Source organism: Capra hircus, chromosome 9 (assembly GCF_001704415.2).
Source record: "Capra hircus breed San Clemente chromosome 9, ASM170441v1, whole genome shotgun sequence".
In the NCBI taxonomy this organism is placed as follows: domain Eukaryota; kingdom Metazoa; phylum Chordata; class Mammalia; order Artiodactyla; family Bovidae; genus Capra; species Capra hircus.
In genome coordinates this window covers 15306902-15319244 of record NC_030816.1, presented here as the reverse complement: position 1 = coordinate 15319244, position 12343 = coordinate 15306902, and the positions used below count along the sequence as shown (strand labels likewise).

The 12343-nt window shown below is 36.2% G+C and overlaps 1 protein-coding gene across 32 annotated transcripts in view; it reads right to left on the bottom strand.

Moving 5' to 3' along the window:
- The window catches only part of TRDN (triadin), a 407610-nt gene that overhangs the window by 35535 nt on the left and 359732 nt on the right, over positions 1-12343 (bottom strand). For 18 of the 32 annotated variants that reach the window (XM_018052961.1, XM_018052962.1, XM_018052966.1 and 15 more), the window contains 9 exons: positions 11967-11993; positions 11489-11518; positions 7436-7465; positions 6224-6250; positions 5409-5456; positions 4878-4901; positions 3601-3648; positions 2220-2237; positions 38-82 (listed from right to left, as the gene is read on the bottom strand). In XM_018052961.1, coding sequence (XP_017908450.1) covers positions 38-82; positions 2220-2237; positions 3601-3648; positions 4878-4901; positions 5409-5456; positions 6224-6250; positions 7436-7465; positions 11489-11518; positions 11967-11993 — 297 coding nt within the window. Of the gene's footprint in view, positions 1-37; positions 83-2219; positions 2238-3600; positions 3649-4877; positions 4902-5408; positions 5457-6223; positions 6251-7435; positions 7466-11488; positions 11519-11966; positions 11994-12343 lie in introns of those variants that run through there. The other 14 variants (XR_001918516.1, XM_018052972.1, XM_018052965.1 and 11 more) reach the window with 12 other exon arrangements.

The window sequence follows — 12343 nt, the reverse complement described above, 5'->3', positions numbered from 1 at the left end:
AATTGAGACAGAATGCAAACCAAAAAGGCAAAATCACCTGTTTTTATAGATGGAGATTCTTTTCCTTGATGTTCAGCTTTTTCTAGAGAGAGAAATAAGAATTAACTCACAGTCTGTAGATTGTTTGTGTAGCAAGCATTTCTTATCTATATATTTGGAGGTAATCCTCAGTTTGTATGGGAAGCATGCTCCCAAAGTCATTTGCATGTAACTTGGAACACGGATAGCATATTGCCATGGAAACATGTTATAAACAAGATCAGGTTCATTCTCAGGGCATCCTGTAAGATACTTTGAAGATGTTAGCCCTCTTGGTATAAGAAGAGGATAGAATATGACAAAAAGGAGAATAATTGTAGGAGGATTTTTCTTTCTTTGCTGAAGCTTGAGTCATTCTTTGGAGATATTTTAAAGCAGATGATATTTGTCTTGGCATTTTATAAGCTTCCTTTTTACCTCTCTGACTTCTTCTAGGTCCCTTCTTGGCAGGACAGAAGCAATTTGGTACCGGTCATTTGTTTCTTATTGAAAATTTAACGTGCTGCTGCTGCTAAGTCGCTTCAGTCATGTCCGAGTCTATGCGACCCCATAGATGAAAGCCTACCAGGCTCCTCCGTGCCTGGGATTCTCCAGGCAAGAACACTGGAGTGGGTTCCCATTTCCTTCTCCAATTTAACCTAAACTTGCCTTATTCCAGAAAGTATCACACTTTGTATTTTCATTTTCCTGGACTACCCTCTCATTTTAGGTTCAGTTAGAACTCTCACAGAATCTCAGCTAAATCTAGGACATGACAACTGGAACCACAACATGTACTTAATATTCTCAGACCTTTGAAAAATATTTGAATTAAAGTAAATTTTAGGAGATATCTTTCTTTCATCAGAAGTAGAATTTCAAATAAAGCCATTTAGAGTAGGATATTTTGAATGGAGTTAAGATTATGTGGAAATAGAATAGATCACTGCCAAGCGCTAGTTCTTACTAATCAACCCCAGGTTTGTTATCCCTGAGATGTTCTGGTTTACCTGTCCTTTCCTTCCCTCAGCCTGAATTTGGAGATTCTCCACAAGCAATATTATTTTCTCCCCATCATCTTGCACCAACAGTGAAGTGGGTGGGGAACTGTGGGATCTATGTTTCATAAGATTTAATTGGATATTTGTAAAGTAAGGATTGATAGCATTCAAGAATGAACTTCCATGATCTTAAAACTGCATAAATGTTAACATTATATAAGCATGCACAATAAAATAAGCCAATATTCAAGTTATTAAAACTGTGATAATAATAGTACTTCAAAAGTATAATAAAGTAAAAATAATATAAACTATATATATTTTATACTGCATTCAAAATACATGCAATAAGTTCTAGGAGGTAAATACATTCTATTTAGGCTCCATATATTTCACTTTATCTCCTGAATCACTAATATGACCTCTTACCTGTCCTCACCAAATCTATCTTTGGATCTTGTCAATTCATTTTTCATAACTGATCCAGAGAACATTTGACATATATTCACTCATACCTTCATCTAAGTCTCTGTTTCACAAATACTTATCATTCAACAGCCAATATCATAATTCTGAATATTTACTACTGTGACAATGGGCAAATGTTCACGCTTTTCTGAGACCATTGGTCACTTTTATAACTCTCTACACCTGTAACATCTGTATCACTCCTGAGCAATGAAATGGATGATCTTTAAAATATATGCTCATAAGAAAATTCCATGGTTTTAATTAAAAAGTGGCAAAATTTAATAATTTATAAAATTATGAAAAACAATAATACCAAAGATTACCTAACATAATTAATGCTGCTTAAAGCAAACAAATTAAAAATAGTAGGTGCTTCATAACACCAAAAAGTGTATATTATTTTATTTTCTTTTATCATTCATTACGTATGTTAAAAGATAGCCCATTTATTCTAGCTTCTTAGTGTTATTTATAGCTTGTGTAGTCTCACTCTTTTAGTATTAGTAATACAATTTCCATAGATTTTTTTCCATATGATTATAGTGCATTATTAATTAGTAGTGAAAGACAAAGGTGTTAAATCAAAGCCATAGCAATAACAGTAATTTATCACCTACAGAAGTACTTTAGCATTAAGCAAAACTAAAAATAACAATTGGGAAAAATAAGCATATTGTAAAAGCTGAAATTGCCAAGTAATAGTTTTCAGATTTTATTTTCATCTCTTACTTGTTGGTTTGGGTTTGACTGTGGAGAATGAAAGAAAACAAGTGACATATGATGAATACAAACTATGGAAAAAATAACTCTTTGGCATCTGTATTTGTTACTTCATTTTAAGTTCTCCTTAAGATTCATTCATTCTCTCTGAACACTGTTACTTCACTGTCAGCAAATATGTTAATCACACTGCTTATTGAAAACTAAGATGCACAAACTTCTGTGTAAAATTTGAACCAATCTATATATTTGAGACACAAATACATTGGGCTAGTTTCTTCATAATCTCCAAATACCCATATAACTAAATGAGATACTCAAGGGGTCATATTAACACATTGAGTGAGTGAGTGAATGAAGTTGCTCAGTTGTGTCTGATTCTTGGTGACCCCATGAATTGTAGCATACCAAGCTCTTCTGTCCACGGGATTTTCCAGGCAAGGGTACTGGAGTGGGTTGCCATTTCCTTCTCCAATTAACACATTAGGGTGAAAATTAAATGAATGCTAGCCAAAATTATAAGCTTAAGCAATAATTGGGATACAGTATAATGGTCATATGAGGTAGTGTGAAAATAGCCTTATGAGATTTCTTTCTAAAGAAATAATAGTTCACAATTTCTATAAATAATTAGTTCTCTCCTGAATTCTATTATATTTTCCTCTGAGAACTATACTTGAACCCTGATTATCATGATTATCTGTTAAAAGAAAGAAATTGCTTCATAGTCCTTTTCCTTTGGAAAGATTTTTAGTAAGAAATAGGACTCTATTCATGGCCAAGGTAGTAGCATTTTCATTTTGGGATCAAATGGAGGCGATTCAGTCTTTTAAGATGTCAGCTGAGATGAAAACTTACTTTTGTTCATCCTTTTAGGACAGAACTCCAGAAATGAAAGAGTATGTACATTTCCTTTTTTTTCTCTCACATTAAATGATGAGTTGATATTATATATTCTGTTGATCATTTTTCAAGGCAGATTTTAAAACATTATATAATCACATATAGTCTCTATGAAGTTCTCATGAATGAAAATTATTCCATCTCATATATGAACAGCAGACAGATTTTTGTGATTTTAAAACTGGAGAAAATGTGGTTTGAAAGTGAGATTAAACACCTAATAGAACAGGATAATCAATGCATGCATAGCTTTCCTTGCAAATTATATGTAAGCTTAGGTCAATCACATTAAAAAAAAGTAAAGTTATGTCACTCTAGTTTTTCACTGTTAATTTTTATTGAATATATCTTTCAGTTATTTATAAGAACCTAGAATCTTAGAACTTATGACATAAAGTGCTCACACTCCAGTGAAGATGTGTGTGTGTGCATACCAACATAACACAAAACTGATACATAGAAGAAAAATTTGAAGCAGTGTATTTACTTGTTTTTTCTATCGTGGTAGCTTTTACATGCTTGACAACTTTTTCATCTGTGAGAGGAAAAGAGTTAACACAGTGGACATTTTAAATGCATCAGTTCAAAACAGTGACACATTTCAACCGTGATATTTTGTATTGAAATAACACCAATACCGAGACAACCTTAGCTGTTTTCTCAATTAAACAAGTGATATCTTTTATTCAAATTGGATGGGAGCACAAAGAAAATCTGTCCAGCTGCAGATGTCCTTTGCAAGTTTCTTGCCACAAAACTTTTTCTAATTCAAATGGTCCCCTAACCCCTAATCAAAGTACACTGCATTCTTTGCCTTCACTGCATTTCACTGCATTTGTCTATACAGGAGTACACATGAAACACACAATCCCTTTTCATTATTGAATAAGAATAGGAAAAAACAATTTATCTTTCGTGAGCAAGACACCTCCCTGAGAAGCCAGCACTAGCCTGAAGACCCAAGTTTTTATGTCACAAAGATGGGGAAGGGCAAAGGTGGTATATTTATGGGGTGTCTTCTGTGCTGTAGATTTTTGTAGACATAGTTAAAGAGATTTGGATCAAAGTAAAGGGATTAGAATAAAGGTTCTATATAAAATTAAGCTTTTCAAGTATTCAGCAGTGGGAATAAATCAGTGAAATATTCTAATTGGAAAGTTTCACTTGGAAACAGAATTTAGAGTATGAACATGATTACTGAAATAAAAGATGTGGCTAGAGGGGAATGCCTTTGTTAGATACGCAGAGATGAAACTCTCTCCTGCTCTCAGGATTTCATCTCAAAAATGGGTGTCATTCGGGACAATAAAGACACAGGGTTTATTATTCATGATATCAGAAGGTTCTAAAAGTTGTTTCTAAAGTTTTGCTTATGTCAGTACAGACTGCTTTTCTTACCGCCCCACAGTCAGGCTCTGCTTTCCTTATTTCTAGCGACTCAAATCGACTGAAACAGATTTTCTAAAGTAAAATCTTAAAAATATAAGCAGAAGTTTCCTAAGATATGTTTGGAGAAGGTGTTTTTACCTTTTTAAAGATTCTGACCTAACCATATTCACAATGTCAGGTAGACAATTCAGCCTAGAGTAAAGGACCATGTTCTACAGAAAAACTGGGAATTGCTACAACCTCAAAATTAAATTCATGTTTAATTGGGTTAAATTAAAATTTAAATAAAGTTTCTATTCTTAAATAAAAACTAATGATTAAACTAGTCTTGGTAATTTTTCTATTTCTTTTTATGAGCAGAACCCATTGGCTTACCTCCACTTTCTGTAAAGTGTAAAACTAGGAATAAGAAGAAAGGAAGGGAGGCAAAAATGAAGGAAAGAAGGAAGAAGGATTAGAAGCAGGAAGAAACTGCTTTCTTTTTTATTTCCTTTTCTTGAGATTTTTGGAATTGAAGATGATCATGTTTGAATGGGCCATTCTGAATTACAAGTTTTCTAGGGATGTCTTGCCCCAAACAGAACAAAGCAAAACAAAATATAGAGCCCATTAAACTGAATGGGCATTCAGCATTCAAATGAATGCTGGCAAAATGGTCTTTGTGCTAAGCTAAGTTTCTGATAGGAAAAGATCATGAGCTATCTAGTTATATCTAGCAGGCCAAGTTCTCTCAGCACAAAAAAGAAACCAAAACAAAACACTGTGAAGATGATGAAAATTAGAAGCTGAGTGACTTAACACATGAATCTTTTCTAATAACTTTAAATTTGACTCTAAGCTCATCATGCTGCTAAAATTAGAACACTGGGAGACAATTTGATACTACAAATACCACCTGAAAAATACCTGGTTTACCATGAGAAACAGCCTTTTCTGGTTTCACTGTGTCTTGTTCTGAAAATAATAAAAAGAAAATATTTTTGGATGTGTGTGTTAGTCACTTAGTCGTGACTAACAGTTGTACTCTTTGCAACCCCATGGACTGCAGCCCACCAGTAACCCTGTCCCCTGTCCATGGAATTTTCCAGGCAGGAATACTGGAGTGGGTTGCCATTCCCTTCTCCAGAGGATCTTCCTGACCTAGGGACTGGACCCAGGTCTCCCACATGCAGGCAGATTCGTTTCCCGCTGAGCCATAAGGGGAATCCAAGAATGCTGGAGTGGGTAGCCTATCCTTTCTCCAGGGGAACTTCCCCATCCAGGAATCCAACTGGGGTCTCCTGCATTGCAGAAGGATTCTTTACCACCTGAGCTACCGGGGAAGTCAATTGGATATTTAGAAGCTTTACAAATTAACATATGGTGAATTTAACATATGGTTAATTTAACATATGAATTAACATGAATTTTCTCTGTGAAATGGTCCAGTGATTTGTTAAGTAGAAAATAATTGACCGATTTGAACAAACGTGCCTATGGAGAAGAACTGTTCCTCAATTTTCATGTCATCCTAGTTTAGATAAAAAACTTTAAGGTTTTGGTTGCATGACAACAATATACCAAGATTTCTTACTTATATTTAAACACCTATAATTTCCAAAACATAGGCCATAGTAAAGCACAAATACTTAGGCATATATTGCATATATATTATTAAAATACTTAATTAATTTTTTGTTAAAATTCTATATTAGCTTTATAGATAAAATAAAGATACATACTGTGTATTTGAGCTTTTTCAGATGAAGCTAGAACATAAACATTTATAATACAAAAAATCAATTAATTTTGCCTGCTAAATTATAGTATTTATAATAATAAATGAAAGTTCTAAATAGTACTAGACCTAAACAGAAGTTTTAAATGGTATTGGTCTTCTGATTAAAAAAAAAAAAAAGACAAAATGCAAAATATTTATACTGGGTAACACTCATCTGCAGCCAATAAACATACTTAGGAAAATAAATCATAAGACAGTAGTTTGGCATTTTTAAACCTTGGTACATTAAAAAGATATATTTTTTATAAGAGAAACGAGGCTCAAGTTTATGAAGAGTTGTCAAGTAAGTTCTGGTGAGAATTAAAGGAATAATATAGTATTGTATATATACATCTAGACTTGGATTTTTGTTTTTGTTGTTGTTTTAGAATCCTGCTATATAATAATTATAATGTAGAAATATATTATAATGAAGAAATAGCATCCATAAAGCCTGAGGGTTTTTTTTTTTTTAACTTGCCTCAGGTGAGTAGCTAGTTGGTACCAGAGCTAGGACTTACACACACTAAATAGCAATGTAAACTTGGAAAGATTGCTCTGATTTAGGTCAATGTTGCCTCTTAATAAAATCATTGTTAGTCTGGGACAGTCTCATAGTGAGATTACCCAGGGTTTTGAGTAGACCAAACATGGGCACAATTCTAGCTTCAACATTTACTAACTTGAAAATCTTGTCTATTGAACTGTTTCCACAGATACTAAATATGGGTAATAACTGTCATGTTACATGCCTCTCACAGTGAAATGATCAAAACTGAATCTTACACTATTCCTTAGCTCATGCAGATGCTTGCTAAATTCTTCTCTTTCCTTTCAATTCCCAGCAGTCTATGACTTTTATGACTCTGGTGTGTTATCAGAAATAAACTCACAAATTAAATATGACTAACACCAGACTTTGAAGAACTCTAAGAAATGTCTCTTGAAACCTGGAGTCTCTGCTGACATTCATTTAAAGCCATATTCCAGATATTTTGTCTATGGAATATCGCCATTCTCACCTAATCCAGTGCTGTAAAAACATATGGAATAATGGAGTAGGGAAAACAGTGAGGATGTGGAAGACACTGTGTAAATCCCCACTGGTGTCATTTTAGTTCTAAAATAACAGCAACGTTAGCTCTGTATCTATTTAAGAATAAAATATTGTTACCTGGTTTTGCTTCCTTTTTAACTTGTGACTCTGAAGGGAAAACAAAAGACAGAAATTTTAAAATCTGAAAAAAAAAAACTAGAGCACAAATTCTTTTTTGGATACTATTTTGTTTTATTTACCATAATTTGAAAAAGCAAAATTTTAGTAAAACTTATCTTAGTTTCCTACTGGCCTGCCAGTATTGGACTATTAAACACACAGTAGTTAAAATCATGCCACGTACGTGTCTGTCATTAAGTTGTTGCTACTGCTAATGGATTTCAACCTGAATTTTCTGTTTTCTCAAGATTATTGTTGTAGAGAATAGCCCCAATGTCAACATAAGATAAATGACTTGCTATAGGATTTGGAAGAATATTTTTTGAAATATATGTAGTTGTGATTCAGAAATTTAGACAATGTTATGACTTGCATTATACGCTGTCGCTGTTCAGTCTGTCCGTCGTGTCTGACTCTGCAGCCTCATGACTGCTGCAGGCCAGGTTTCCCTGTCCTTCACTGTCTCCTGAGTTTGCTTAAACTGTGCGCTGCTACTGCTGCTGCTAAGTCTCTTCAGTTGTGTCCGACTCTGTGCGACCCCATAGATGGGAGCCCACCAGGCTCCGCCATCCCTGGGATTCTCCAGGCAAGAACACTAGAGTGGGTTGCCATTTCCTTCTCCAATGCATGAAAGGGAAAAGTGAAAGTGAAGTCGCTCAGTCGTGTCCGACTCTTCGCGACCCTACACACACACAAAAATGTGTTTAACTCCTGTCTGCTGGGTAGAAGGTGGAGTTTGTAAGTGAAGGATGTCGATCTTCAGTTTAGAGAACTCTGAGTAGAGTGTGGAAAGCACAGCGTGGATTCTCTTCATTGCTTATAACAAAATGAGAAAGAGAAGATAAATTGAGGAGTAAACTATTATTTAAGAGGAACCAGTACTTGGTGACTGAGAAAATGCTCACCCTGACTAGACAGTGCACCCTGGAGACAGGACCAAGGGTGTGGCTGGAAAGAATCATGGGTCCAATCTTCCACCTCAGCAAAAGGCAGAAATAGAGGTGTGGTGACCCAGGGAGATCTGTGGGGGACACTTTTGTGCAATGACTTGGATCTTCAGGAACTGAACTCTCAAGATGAGTCATGTTTTTGAAAATTTTATGCAAACGAAAATAATGCTGGCCTGGACAGAAGCGAACAGAAACAGGATGAAATGAAAGAATATTAACTCTAATGACCAGCCATGATTCACCGGCTTGGATGACGGGACTTCCTTGCGCAGAGAGGGCAGGACTGCCACCCCGGTGGGCCGAGAGGCCAGAGCCACTGTCCCCTCACCTCAGGCCCAGAGAACACCAGCACTGAACCAAAGAGGACATTTTCAGGCTTTGACACCTAATGGAATCTTCCCCGCTATGTGTTGGATTTACTTGGGACCTGTGACCCTTTTTCTTCCTTCCAATTTGTCCCCTTTGGAATGGGAATATACATACTAACCAGTTTCACATTTTTTTTTTTTGAAACAGCTATTTTTCTGGCTTCACAAGTGGAGAGGAATTTTATGAAAGAAGAATCATACCCTGAGTTTTACCCATACTGATTTAGATAAAGAGATATGAGAATTTGAATTGATAAAGTTTTGGACTTAGTTCAGTTCAGTTCAGTTCAGTCGTGCTAAAATTATTAGGACTCTTAGAAATGTTGAAATGGAGTGAATGTATTTTGCTACATGTGAAGAACATGAACTTTGGAGGGGTCACAGGGTAGACCTTTGAAAGTTGACTTGTGTTATCCTAAAAGATGTTCTGCAATCCTAAGCCCCGGTGCCTCAGAAACAAACAAAAAGTGAAAGTGTTAATTGCTCAATCGTGTCCGACTCTCTGTGCCCCAATGGACTGTAGTCCATCAGGCTTCTCTGTCCATGGGGTTTCTCAAGCAAGAATACTGGAATGGGTAGCCATTGCCTCATACCCTGCTGACATCTTGATTTCAAACATCTAACACCTAGAACTGTAAAAGAATACATTTCTGTTGTTTTTAGCCACCTAGCTTATGGCATTTTATTACAGCAACCTCATAAAAATGGCAGAAAGGCAATGGCACCCCACTCAAGTACTCGTGCCTGGAAAATCCCATGGGCGGAGGAGCCTGGTGGGCTGCAGTCCATGGGGTTGCGAAGAGTCGGACACGACTGAGCGACTTCACTTTCACTTTTCCCTTTCATGCATTGGAGAGGGAAATGGAAACCCACTCCGGTGTTCTTGCCTGGAGAATCCCAGGGACAGGGGAGCCTGGTGGGCTGCCGTCTATGGGGTCGCACGGAGTCGGACTCGACTGAAGCGACTCAGCAGCAGCAGCAGCAGCGTAACAATGTGCTGGTTCAAAACTGGGAAAGGAGTATGTTAAGGCTGTATATCGTCACCCTGCTTATATAACTTATATGCAGAAAAATCATGAGAAATACTAGGCTGGATGAATCACAAGCTGGAATCAAGATTGCTGGGAGAAATATCAATAACCTCAGATATGCAGATAATACCACACTGATGGCAGAAAGCAAAGAAGAACTAAAGAGCCTCTTGATGAAGGTGAAAGAGGAGAGTGGAAAAAGCTGGCTTAAAACTCAACATTCAAAAATCTAAGATCGTGGCATCTGGTCCCATCATTTCATGACAAATAGATGGGGAAACAATGGAAACAGTGACAGACTTTATTTTCTTGGGCTCAAAAATCACTGCAGATGATGACTGCAGCCATGAAATTAAAAGATGCTAGCTCCTTGGAAGAAAAGCTATGACAAATCTAGACAGCATATTAAAAAGCAGAGATATCACTTTGCCAACAAAGGTCTGTATGTCAAAACTAGGTTTTTTCCAGTAGTCACATACAGATGAAAGAGTTGGACCATAAAGAAGGCTGAGTGCTGGAGAATTGATGCTTTTGAATTGTGGTGCTGGAGAAGACTCTTGAGAGTCCCTTGGACAGCAAGGAGATCAAACTAGTCATTCCTAAAGGAAATAAACTGTGAATATTCATTGGAAGGACTGATGCTGAAACTGAAACTTCAATATTTTAGCCACCTGATGCAAAGGGCCAACTCTTTGGAAAAGACCCTGATGCTGGGAAATATTGACGGTAGGAGGAGAAGGGGGTGACAGAGGATGAGATGGTTGGATAGCATCATCGACTCAATGGACACGAGTTTGAGCAAACTCCAGGAGACAGTGAAGGACAGGGAAGGCTGGGGTGCTGTGGTCTGTGGGATTACAGAGTCAGATATGACTTATGCGACTGAACACAACATAATATTAATACGGTTGGGAGACATGAGTCAAAAGTTAACTGTTTTGAAAATCATTGTTGTGTTTTCTTTTAAATAGTGCCTGCTGCCTGCTATTGCCCTCAGAAATGTTCATCTGACTCAGGAGCCCCCCAGAATTAGAAGAGTAAGAGCAGCTGTTTCTCTGACAGGATGTCTGTGTTCTACAGCAATGAGCGAAAAATAGTCTTCAGTCATTTGTTTCTTCTGAACGATATAAATTTATCAGTGATTTCATCTTTGTAAATAGGACTTTTTCTAGGAAAAGGTAGTATATGTTTGTTTTATTTTAAAAAGTTGTTCAAGAATAAAATTTCAGTATAATATTTGCACTCAGACAGAATATTTGCAAAAAGATATGCTATGGGGTTTTCTGGGAGGCTCAGCTGGTAGAGAATCCGCCTGCAATGCAGGACACCCCAGTTTGATTCCTGGGTACGGAAGTTCCCCTGGAGAAGGGATAGTCTACCTACTTCAGCATTCTTAGGCTTCTTTGGTGGCTCAGATGGTAAAGAATCGAACTCAGGGAGACCTGGCTTCAATCCCTGGGTTGGGAAGATCCCCTGGAGGAGGGCATGGCAATACATTCTAGAATACTTGCCTGGAGAATCTCCATGGACAGAGGAGCCTGGTGGGCTACAGTCCATGGGGTTGCAAAGAGTCAGACATGACTGAGTGACAAAGCACGGCACAGCACACACTCATCATAAACATGGAGTGCAAGTATGAATCTGCACATTAAATGTACATACCTGGCTTCTCTTGTTTTTTCACTTGTGGCTCTAAAAATGAGTAAACATTAGTAATTATGATTGCATAAAAATATTTATTTCCTATTCTCATGCATAATTCTTTTATATCATATTTATTATTTTCTAATCATCAATATATTTAATTTCCTTCTCCTTAAAATTGCAGCAGATTAATACACACACAAGTAAAGATTCCTCATTACCAACCACAATAAGAATTATTTTGAGAAAACATTGGAAATGTGCACTAAGGATTTTAATGAGAAATTAATGAAAGGTATTAATTTGTTCATCCAAGGAATGAAGGATGAAGGAAAATTTCAGCATAGCAAATCCTCAGAAATACAAGATAACCAGCACATTATCTACACAAAATAGGTAAACCTTTGACTTTATGCAAAACACTCAACAATGGAATCAGAAGATGAGTAAAGCATGTATTTAAGATTTTTTAATATTTGGCATGCACATAACATACGTGGAGACTTGGGCTTGACTTCTTTGCCTAGAAAAAGTTTAAAAATTATTAAAAAATGGAGTCATTTCATTGTTATTGGATCAACATTGTGTATGATAGAATATCACATATTTGAAAGTCAAACACTGTAGATCCCAACTATCTTTATTGAAATTTTTATAGGATATGCACGTTAATGTCCAAGACAAGTTACTAATTGAAAAAATCATTTAAAATAACAGCAGTTTAGTTTCATGACACCATCAAAAGATACTTTTTTCACAAACTCTTGTATATAATGTTAACTGTTTAATCTAATGTTAAGGTAGAAGATATCATTTTATTTTGAGAAATTACTTTTAGCCTTTCATTACCCAAAATGAAAAATTCAAGACTAC